The following is an 11,494-nucleotide window of genomic DNA, read 5'->3' on the forward strand; positions in this document are numbered from 1 at the left end:
TTCTGAAACTTTTCATTGTAAAATCTGTCTTTGCTCCTTGTGACACTCCAGGTGTGGCTGTTGGTGCTGGCACAGCAACTGGTTACACAAACAAATAAGTAGGGGAGACATCAAAAATAATGCAGACAGCCACCATCAGTTATAATATTTGGCCAGTACAATAACTACTTACTGCTCTGCACACGGAGATTTTAAAGATGATTTCTCATCATACATAGGTTCTATATTTTCTATTTAAAAAATGCAAATATTAACAAAATAACTCTCTGCCGAACAACAGCTATAGCTTGCTGCCACACAAGGCCCTCCTTCACTGGTGCAGATTTATCCTGCAGAGTGGGATCATCCTTAATCCACCTAGCCTCTTCAGATGGCCCCTGAAGGAGATATCCGAGGGGTCCCTAGAGGAATACTACTGAGGTTTTAACAGGAAAAAATGTAGTTTTTTTGTACATCTTGACCTGCAGCAAAAAAGAGCAGGCATTTAGCTTTAGTTTAAGAATACACATGTGAAACAAATACTGATGTTTCTAGTGATTTTCACATCCTATCTGATAATAACCCAACTCAAATAGAATTTAATGTCTTTTCTGATTTCTCAGCTTCAATGAAATAGTTCAAAAGGTCAACTACACTATTGTTTTTGACACAAGTGATTCATATCTGCCCTTTGAATTTCAGGAGAGGTCAGGAAGAAGAGTGTGTTTGTGTGGGGGCAGGGTGAACAAATGGTGAGGGGCAGGGGAAAGTGACCCCATAAATAAAAGACTGGGACAGAAATACACTTGATTTATACTACAGGTGGAAGTTAATTTACTCTTTGAAATACTACTCTGGTACTAGCCTGCCATAATTCTGATTAAAATTTTTCTTTTCTCACACATGAAATTTTTTTTTTTTTTAAATCAGGGTTTAGGTTGCGATGGTATCAATAGCTTAGTTAAGATTTATTTATCAGAACTTTATTTTGTACATATAAAAGCTACAGTACTAACATGTTGGCTTAGTGGTAATCTCCTAATGATGTTAAAGTTTAGTAATAGCAGTAATCACACAGCAGCCTCCTGTATACCAGTCAGAGGGACCAAACCCTTACCTTTATGTCAGGCGTGTGAAAAGGTTGATTTCCGTTTGTGAACACCAAGTGTAGTACCATTAGTCGTCTGTCGTGGCAGTAGTGATACGTACTCGTGTCAAATCTGCCATAAAGTATGACGAAGAAGCAAACAGCCAATCACAATCCAGGGCTCCATATTGAACTGTTGTTTTGGTGTGGTTTAGTGTGTTTTAATTTTACTTTGTGTTGACTCAGAAAGCAACTTTTACACTAAGAAGACAGCGGAATTTATCATCGCGCGATAACAATGAAGCTAACGGACATTAAAAAGTTAAAAGTGACAGAGTTGCGGTCGCGACTTAAAGAACTTGGTTTGGACAGTAAAGGATTGAAAGCTGAGCTGGTCGTTAGGCTGTGGTCCGCTTCAGAGGCAGCACAGAGTGGGACAGTCTGCGAAGAAGAGGTACAAGTACAAAATGACAGCTCACCGATGCCTTTAACACCAGCAGAGACAGCTGAGGTCCACTCTCTGTCCCCATCACCGCCTACTACGGAAGAGTGCGTTACTACGCGGAGTGAAATAGACCACAGGGAGTACGCAGACACCGCCACTCAGACAGAGACTGATCCAGGCCCACCAGCACTACAGTCAGGATATGAGTGTGTCTCAGGGGGAGTGGTGGACTGTCAGGCTGAGGGAGGACAGCTGGAGATCCAACAGAGACATGCAGAGGATCGTGGAGAGGACAAGACTCTATCATCAGAGGACATAAGAGGACGAGCTTTCTATGAGTTCAAGGAGGAGATACGGTACAAGAGGTAAGCTGTAGTTGCAGCCTCATGGGGCACTTGCTTTTTAAATCATATCCTTCAAACCAGTGTAAATAAGTAAATCACAAGTAGTAGTGGTTATCACTAATACTGAGATTTTTCAGACATCTGTTATGGTGTAGTTAGTTACTGTGTGAAGCTGAGATATTATAACATAATGTTGATATTTGTTTCACAGTCTTCAGGTCTTCATTAATATCTCAGAATCGTACAAAGAGGGAAACCCATTTAACTCTTTCCCGTGCACTGAGATGGGATTACTGTTCCTGTATATCATGATGAAATACTACTTTATAACACTTAATAATAAACACAATTACAGTGTATTGGTTTCTTGACATGTAATTGCTTGAAACAACAGCAGAGGTGTATTAGATTGACTTCCCATAGCTAAATCCTATGTTTTATAGAGAGAAGAGACTTCTGAATCTCTGACTAGGGTTAAAAATGGAAAAGCAACATTTTAAAATGGTTTAATTTAAAAACAGTAAACTTGGCCTCTATTGGGTTTAAGCAAGCGTCTGTTTTCTCAACCAGAGCAAAATCGCCACAGCCACCACTGGAGAGGGCGGAGGCAGAGGAGCAAGAGGAAGATAAAGTCAGATTAAATCCATGTGAGTATTTTTCTCACAGATTTTCTAAGCACAAGAAACACGAGAGACAGCTGGATCCTCTCAGTAGCGCTGGCGCACTGTGAGTCCTCTGTGGCTCTCAATGTGGCACGTACTGTGGTACACACTGATGCGTGGTTTATAATTCTGTGTCAGTTTGGCGCCATAGCTATGCCGTCAGCCCAGACCCTACACAGACCCTAACGCCGTAGCCTGACTTGCACCTCCCCAGAGATCTATGCACCTACGCGCCACTGCGACGTAGACTACAAGAGCTGTGATTGGGCCACTTGGTAGTAGCTTGTTTTCACTTTGCTATTTGTATGACTTGTATTTTGTGAAATTTCGACTTAAGTTTTAGCCGCCATTGTTGAAGATGAAGCAGGAATTAGTCACAGGTGAGTCACACTGGGAGGATCCAGCCCTTACTGGAGGACACATTTAATTACATCTGTGGTTTCAGTCTGTTTTTGGCTAATTTTGTCTGGAGAATAGGCCAGTAGATTAAATTTCCACTTCTAAAATATCTGTAATAGTAGTGCAGAGGATTTTTTAATGCCTGACTTCACTTGTTTCTTTCACAGATGACTGTCACCTCCACTTTGAGGTGGGTGCTGACGGAGCCTCCGGGCAGGCCCGGTTCTGGGCTCAGTTCCCCCTTCTGTGGTCAGGCGGCAGGCTCACCCACGGGGTGCAACAGGGCAGGGTGGGCTTTGAGGTGAGGCTGGAGAGGAAACTGTTGACTCCACAGCCAGGAGACCAAGAAATAAAAGAGCCCTATGGTCTGAGAGTCGGGTGGTCGGTGGCTGACACCTCTCTGCTGCTGGGTAAGGATACGCTTATTTAATCCTTCTTTTCAGGATAAGATAATGAACACTAGGAGTGTTTTTATTGGTGTTAAAAGACCTTTAATTGTATTATGCTTTCATTTCCATCCGATTTTTGTACCAGGTGAGAATGAACTGTCCTTTGCTTATGATGGAAACGGTAAAAAAGTGTCCGGTGGAAAACAAGAGCAGTTTGGAGAACCTTTCTTTGAGGGCGACATCATCGGCTGTTATGCTGTGAGTTAAATGTTTTACTTTATATTGTTCTGGAGCTGGAGTGAGCTTTCTCCAATGTTCACTGTGTATGTGTGTGTCATGTTTGCACCTGCACACCCGCAGTCTTTTTTCACAGACGGTGCTGTTGAGCTCTCTTTCCACAAGAACGGCCGTTTAATGGGTGTGGCCTTTTCCCTGGACTCCTCCGTGTTGCTGGGTCGGCCCCTGTTCCCTCACATCCTCTGTAAAAGCTGTTCGGTCGGACTCCTCCTGGATCCTACAGCTCCTCCCTGGTACCCCGGCCCTCCAGGGTTCACGACACTAGCAGCCCTCCCTGCCCAGCAGAGGGTGCGCTCTCCGTCAGCTCCTACCTCTAGAGCACAGTGTGAGGTGAGGCAGCAGCTGGGTGAATTCATTTTATTCTGTAAATATACTCACAATCTTCACAGATTTGATGTTAAGCAAGTATAGTGTTTACCACATACAACATGTTTCTTTTGTAAAGTACAGCCGAGGCTGAAGCTATTTCCTTTCATTTTGATCATAAACCATGTCTGAATGTTTGAATGAACTTCTGTCTAAAATGTCATGGCAGTTTTGTGTCTAGTTGTTGAGATAATTCAGTCTGGATCCAAAATGGTTGATCGCCTGCAGCAATGTGGCTATAAAAAAAAAAAAAAGACACCCATTGTTTGATTGTAAAGATTTCTCCCCATCACACAAGGTGGTCATGATGGTGGGTCTTCCTGGTTGTGGGAAGAGTCTCTGGGCCAGGACTCACATGAAGCAGCATCCAGAGAAGCAGTACAGGCTACTGGGAACAGAGGAGCTGCTCGCATGTATGATTGTCAGTCAAACCTTCACCTTCACTCTCAAGTTTCTTAAATTTACATTCAACGATGACGATCGTCTTGTGATCTAAAGTGTTTGACGTGTCTGTATGTAGAGTGGTGGACAGAGGGACAGCAGGCTGCGGCAGGCCTCTCAGTGTCTGACTGACTTGCTCAAGATAGCTGCTGAGACTCCTGGCAACTACATCCTTGACCAGGTAACTTCACAACTAAGTATTTAAATAATTTCTCTACAGGACAGCGTTAAGAGACACGAACATTTAAAACTCACCTATATATATTTATATAAGTTTATTATCTGCAACTATATCATATTTATTTATATACATCGTCACAGTATTATTTTCATAATCATTCACTCCAGAACTTTGTATGTGGGACAATTGAGGTTCACAAGAGTCCAGTTATCTTATCATATCTCTTCTTGTTTCCAGTGCAACATCCTCTTCTCTGCACGCCGTTACAAGCTGCAGCTGTTCACAGGCTTCAGACGACAGGTGGTGGTGGTCTTTCCCTCAGCTGACGAGTGGAAAAGACGACTGACACAGAACCAGATGACTGATGGGGACAAAATACCTGAGACCTCCCTGCTCAAACTCCAGGGTAAGATGCTTTATAGAAAGCACATGATCAAACTGAATGACTGGACAATGCTTTCTCCAAGAGAGATTTAATGTACTTAGATCAAGTCATCCTGTGCAATTTAGCTTTTACCAGACAATCAGACTAAAAAGCCATTTTGTTTTCCAGAGTATCTGCACGTCTTGAAAAGTCTCAATTGAATTACGTTCACACAACAAGTCTTTCAGTTAAAATGTCTATTTTCATCTAAGAAGTTATAAAGTTAGTTATAAAATGTTTGTGTCTGGTTGTGGGACGCCAGGACACATCTGTCATCTTTCTGAAGCACAGCGAAGTGTTGTTTCAAAAAATGTATTAAAGTCCTATTAGGCTGATTTATCCAGTTGTTTTATGTACTAAATATCATTTCAATAAAAATTTATGGCCATTTTTTTCATTTTCATGAAAAATGCATTAAATCGGATTTATTGGTGAAGATGCAGAAACTTTTGGAGGCTGCAGTGATGCTGACATGTTCAACAAGCTTCTACAACTTTCCTTTCTTCTTTCCAGTGAGCTGCAGTCTTCCAGAGCAACAGGCTGACCTGCTGGAGGAGTTACTGTATGTTGACCTGCAGCAGGAAGAGGCTCAAATGCTCCTGCAGGAGTACAAGGACGAGGCTCGGAGACTGTTGCCCCCCGTCCCCAAACAGGAGAAGAAACCCAGACTTTACAAGAAAAGACCCCATCCCCACGGCCCTCTGCCTTCACACAGGCACCAATGGGCTGGCTCTAAAGGTCAGCACGAGAAACAGTGGTGGATAATATTTTATTACGTTTTATGTTGTTAAATTTGGTTTTGTCTTTTTTTAGGGTGGAACAACACAAGACTCGAGACGCAGTCATGGAACCAACAGCCAACATATGTGAGTGCCATGCAGCTGAAAAAATCTGTACAACATAGAAAACAAACTCCACTGTAACAAACTGTTATTTTAGGTCCATTTTTATTCACTTGAAACAACAGAGAAAGTACAACATACATGCACAATATTTTCTGTAGTCTCCTAGGTCCTAGGAAAAAAATAATACAGTACACTCCCGTATATAAGGCACTTTCCAAATTAGCAAAGTTTAGAAATAACTCCTTGTGTTGATCCAGCTAAAACTAATTCATACGGAGCCCTGATCCCCATGGAACACCATAAGCCCTAAACTTAACTGAAGGTAAAAGAAAAAGGATCTTCCTGGTAAATTATAACAGTTACTAAAGTCTTTAAAGGCCACCATCACCATACAGGTCTTTTAAAACACAAACTCCCTTGTTCTTCCTTTGTGGTGATGAGACGGGTGTATTGTCAATAAAAAGTGAATAATTGTTAAAAACTGGTGAGTGGTTGTGCCACTTAAAATTATTCTCTTTGGTGTTTTGTTGTTAGTTTCGTGTTAGTTGTCTTCATAAAAATCACACAGCCTGTTTTGGGCCTTTTTCCACCCTGTTTAATGCTCATGAAAACAAAAAACATAAATCACATAATTTATTTGCATCCATGAAAGAATCCATGAAGAATTAGTTTGACTCCCCCTAAATATAAATATAAATCATAAAACTCTTTAGACTAAATATTTCCTAGTTGCCACTGTTTTTAGTTTTACATTTCACCCTTGTTCCACCCTTGTGTTTTTTTATTTTTTGGAAAAGGGGTTGTCTAGCACCTTTCTAAACGAAGTACAAAGTGCTTTACAAGAGGATACACAATCAAAATAGACAGATCAAGACAACAGTAAACTATCAAGAGATATCACACAAATTCAAGGTTTCTTAAGATAAATTCCTGCTCAGCATTGGAGTTATTATTGTAGAGTCACAGTTCTACAACAAGCATGTTGTCTTTTTGACTGACCATCGTGACCGTTTATTTAATTTCACAATGTCATTTTTCCTTTACATTTCAGCGGAACGCACCTTATCAGGACCAGAGCTACTACTACAACAGAGACTTTGGTTCCAGTGGATATGAGAGTTACTGGTGAATAAACCTGAAGCTGAAGAAACACATGCTGCTGCACAATCTGTGAAAACTGGTGACATTTTTTTTTTAACTGTGTGCTGCGTCAGCAAGATTTAAACAAACTATAGAATATGCTGCACTCCCTGTTGGGACTAACAAAAGATAATCTGGTTTTGGTCACTTTTTAGAATTTTTATTCAAAATATTTGACGATACTTTAACCTTTATATACAGTTGACCCATGGTGAGAAACATACAGCGATTTTCGCAGTTTTAAAACCAGTGTCGTTAAGTGAGTGTTTCAAGTAAATAAATACTCAAACTTTAATCGATCACTTTCCTTTGTTAGCATCAGATCATCTGGACCTATTTTGTGATATGCTCGACTCGGTGTCAGCTCGTCCGCCCTGGTCTGGTTCTCCGTCAGGTTTCACTGTCTGATAAAGGAGCACGGCTCCTTTAGCTGAAGGACACAGCTCCGACCACAGAGGGCTGCTTCTGTCCAGCTGCAACACCTCCTACAATATTCAATATTTCAGAAGAGACGGTGCTTGAATCGTGTTATTTAAAACCCAACTTTACGTCTTAATTTGCTTCCAAAACAACTACTAAAACAAGAAAGCTGCAGACGGTTAACCACCTGCAACTTCAGACTACTGACCGTTCTGCTGAGGAAGACGACGTCTGTGGACTCATGGGCCTCTGCTCCTCCTTTCCAGTACAACCTTCTTACTTCGTCAGAAGTCAGTGAGCAGCTGAGGATGCACAGATATAACGTCTTAAGACATTCAAGGTAAATTTACTCCAGATGTCGCTCACTATTTCTACCATATATCTGCTGGCTGTCCTAAGGGATCTAATTTTAATGTACTTGTTTAGCCAGTTTAACCAAACCTAGTTAAATGGATAAAGTAATATGTTGAATCACAATGGACAGTTTACATAAAGAAAGAGAGTGACATTTTCTGATATTAGCACACCATTTAATTTAAAGATTGGTATATTATAAAATATTTGTATAGTTTTACCTCAAACCAGACTGAATTCCCAAAAAATGTCTGGGGTTTTTAATTCAGGTCAAAACAAATAAATGAATACAACACAACAAATAAAAGGGTCTGGGACTGTGAGATTACCTCCCAGATTTGGGATTAAGTCTTGTTATTCTACAATTTTGTTACTGTCACTGACTCGTCTTCTGGAAAGCTGCATAAAGTTCAGGGATAAAACTAGTATTAAAATAAATGAGTACCTGACGTAGAACTCCGCACTCGGCCTTTCAGCGCTGGTGTGATTCAGAGCGACGCCCATCAGGATCGGTGCTCCGAGGGAGGTCAGAGGAATATTCACCTGGAGACAGAAAAGCTTTACTTTATAAAGAATGTATCAAGTGAAAAGGAAATAGAATAAAAAGAGAACAGTTTTCTATGTTCTTTGAGATCAGGATTACTTGTGAGAAGGGTTGATGCTTACCAGTATGTGAGTATACTCTTCATTTGTTCATCTAAGATTTGGTATTAGTCCTGTTTTCTGGACCTTACACACCATTGTCATGCATATACACCAGTCGGGCATAACATTATGACCACTGACAGGAGAAGTAAATAACATTCACCATCTTGTGACAATCCAATGTTCTGCTGGGAAACCTTTGGACCTGGCACTCATGTGGATGTTACTTAGACATGTACCACCCACCTAGACCAGACCAGGCACCCCCACCCCACAGCAATGACACTCCTTGATGGCAGCAGCCATCCCCAGCAGGATGCAGCCGGACACAGACACACACACAATGCAGTTTAGGAACAACTCAAAAAACATGAAAAACAGGACAAGGTGTTGACCTGGCCTCCAAATTCACTAGATCCCAAACTGATCAAGTATCTGTGGGATGATCCACAGAGGCCCCTCCCGTCAACCCATAGGACCCACTAACAACATTCTGTTCCCAGACACCACAGGACACCCTCAGAAGGCCCATGTTCATTCTCTGATGAGTCACAGCTGTTTTGGAGGCACAAGGGAGACCTACACAATATTAGGAAGGTGGTCATAATGTTATGCTTGATCAGCGCATGTGCATATGATTAGAGATTTGCTTTAGTTACTTTTGCTTAAATATGTGTTTCTACTTAATCACTATTTGCTGTGGTGTTAAGAGCCTCATAAAGAAACAAGTCTAAAGTCTAAAATGACTTTAGAGGCGTAACTAGAGAAGCCCACCTCATCTCTGATCTCTGCACAGACAGAGGAGAACAGTTCAGAGACGACAGCCTCCTTCCTCTGCTGCATCATGGTCACACTGATCTGCTCCTCACACACTGCCTGGCCCAGACGCTCACACACCACCTTGGGACAGAGTAACAACATGAGTAATACATCAAGCACATAACTGACACTTAACTTTGTTTACTGTACGTCACCTTGGGCTCTGGGTGGCCGCCCGGAATGTCAATAAGCCCACCTGCCTCTGCAACCCTCTGGCTCCTCCTGATCAACACCACTTGTTTGTCTTCTGTACACAGAACAGCACCCACGCCCAGAGGCTGCGCCAGCAGTGCCAGAGTATCACCAAACTCTGCCTCACCTCGCTGACGGAGCTCAGCCACTCGCCACGACCAGTTTGTTCCCAGGTAGTCCTTGTAGCAGGTGAGGCCTAGTCTCAGAGTGAGGAGCGGCCCAGAGTTTGAAGGCAGTTTAGATGTAGAGCCTTTATTGGACGAAGCTCGTGACATTTTACTAAAAACAGCATTTTCTGTCTGATTTGTACACCTTTTGGTGTCACACAAATCCTTTTGTCTTCGTGAGTCCTGGTCCTCTGCACAGTCCAAAAAAGGGACATGAGGTGAGTTAGCAGAGAGTGGTTGTTTTGTAGAGGCCAAGCAGAAAGAGTGAAGCCTGAATTTGGCCCCATTGAAAAGCCACGGCTCCTTGGACACACGCTCCCTCCACATCTCCTCTATGTGACCCTCCAGAGCCGGATCTGTCTGCCTGTTAAATCTGAGGGAAGAGGACGTAAAACAACACTTTCAAGATGACCTTTTCAGTTACACTTTATCATGTATATGTATCTGAACACATGAATACCTTTCAGAAAGCTCCACTTGTACTTGAGACTCCAGCAGCCCTCCCCAGTGTGCACAGTGCAGCAGCACAGACACCTCAGGGTCCATTATTCCCCAATGCAGATTAGGACTTAATTACTTGATCCGTATGTGTCTTTATGGAAAAAAACATGAATGCATATCTGAGTCTGTAAATCTCTTGTAGAAAGTAATATTGCAAGCGCAACATACAGGTTTCTAAGTACATACTGTATAATCTGACATCTGCCTCCTACACAAAGTGACCATATGGCTCACACAGAGAGCTGCCGAATACACAAAACTTTTAAATAATGATTATATTTAAGTGAATATTCATGTAATTCTCTTTTGTCTTCCAGGTGTACGGGATAGGGTATTAATATCCATTTAAAATATACCTATAATTTTGTCATCTTTGTTGTTCATACTCTAATATTTATCTATTCTTCTGCATGCCTGTCTGTTCAAGTAAAGGGAGCCATCCTCTGTTAAAAATGGTTCTAGATGATGTTTTTTTCATCTCATTTGACCAAGGGTCTTATATGCTGAACAACACCGTAAAATCTCCTGTGGTGAATCACTTGTGTTGTTGAAATCAGGTAACATAAAAATAAACTGACACCCACTCAGAAAACTGCAGCTGAACTCATAACTGCATCGGTTAAATTTTTATAGAAAGTTGCTTCTGGCCACATCCTAATCTGAGATATCATGGCGGAGGCTTTACATCTAGACTGTAAATAAGAATATGTCGTCTTTAATCGTAACATATGGAAAACATCTGCAATGTCATCACCGACTGAGGTGTGACCAAAACAACTTCTTGTTCTCGTAAGTTTTGACACGTGGAGCAACTGTCTTAAATCCTGTGTGGTTTAGTGTGGATTTACCTTTTAAACATCTTATAAATACTGAAAAAGTTAGGTATTAAAACAGAGGCTTGAATCACTTCCTATGGAAAGTGCATGAATCAAAAGAAAAAAGAAACATCAAATGAGAGACACCTGTCAATATGTTTAGCCCAGGATGAAATACGTTATACAATTTAAGATATTCTCAATTGACTTTAACTGGCATACATGTTGTAAGTGTGTTAAAATAACTAACTACTTTCAATGAACCAGAACTGAGAACTGGTCTCAAATGCCCTGATAAAATAACACACGGTCCCCGTTTTGCTGTATTTTATTTTTTATTTTATTTTTTTTAGCTAACACGGCCTGGACAATAATCTATTAAGTCTGAAAGTCTAAACTTGTACATGCTGTGTTTATCTTACCTTTCAGATGTGAAAGCATGAACGTGGAATCGCGAATGAAAACAACTAAGTAGTTTCTTCCTCCTTTTTTTACCGGTGGCAAAATGAGCTCACTATCACCAACAAGTGGTCAAAGATCCGAACTGCAGGCAATACAAACCCGTATTGTCTGAAATATTTT

The 11,494-nt window shown here is 41.3% G+C and overlaps 2 protein-coding genes across 3 annotated transcripts; one reads left to right on the forward strand and one right to left on the reverse strand.

Moving 5' to 3' along the window:
• The first annotated feature begins 1,051 nt into the window (after positions 1-1,051).
• Positions 1,052-9,616, forward strand: LOC311492185 (heterogeneous nuclear ribonucleoprotein U-like protein 2). Of its 2 annotated transcripts, XM_084550385.1 has the most exons (14): positions 1,052-1,876; positions 2,426-2,502; positions 3,084-3,326; positions 3,451-3,563; positions 3,666-3,932; positions 4,267-4,389; positions 4,489-4,590; positions 4,828-4,996; positions 5,528-5,752; positions 5,828-5,880; positions 6,911-6,984; positions 7,686-7,759; positions 9,215-9,341; positions 9,495-9,616. In XM_084550385.1, the coding sequence occupies exons 1-12, from the start codon at positions 1,365-1,367 to the stop codon at positions 7,723-7,725; spliced, it is 1,998 nt and encodes a 665-aa protein (XP_084406511.1). In that variant the 5' UTR covers positions 1,052-1,364; the 3' UTR covers positions 7,726-7,759; positions 9,215-9,341; positions 9,495-9,616. The 2 variants fall into 2 exon arrangements, with proteins under 2 accessions (XP_084406511.1, XP_084406512.1); XM_084550386.1 differs by lacking the exons at positions 7,686-7,759; positions 9,215-9,341; positions 9,495-9,616 and having other exon boundaries at positions 6,911-7,045.
• nudt22 (nudix (nucleoside diphosphate linked moiety X)-type motif 22) lies at positions 7,321-11,329 on the reverse strand. The gene is made up of 6 exons (XM_084550387.1): positions 10,057-11,329; positions 9,393-9,969; positions 9,193-9,318; positions 8,219-8,316; positions 7,628-7,721; positions 7,321-7,484 (listed from the first exon to the last, which is right to left on the reverse strand). Exons 1-6 carry the CDS (start codon positions 10,140-10,142, stop codon positions 7,323-7,325), a joined length of 1,143 nt encoding a protein of 380 aa, XP_084406513.1. The 5' UTR covers positions 10,143-11,329; the 3' UTR covers positions 7,321-7,322.
• Positions 11,330-11,494: the final 165 nt, after the last annotated feature.

This window comes from Chelon labrosus, assembly GCF_963514085.1.
Source record: "Chelon labrosus genome assembly, chromosome: 8".
Lineage (NCBI taxonomy): Eukaryota > Metazoa > Chordata > Actinopteri > Mugiliformes > Mugilidae > Chelon > Chelon labrosus.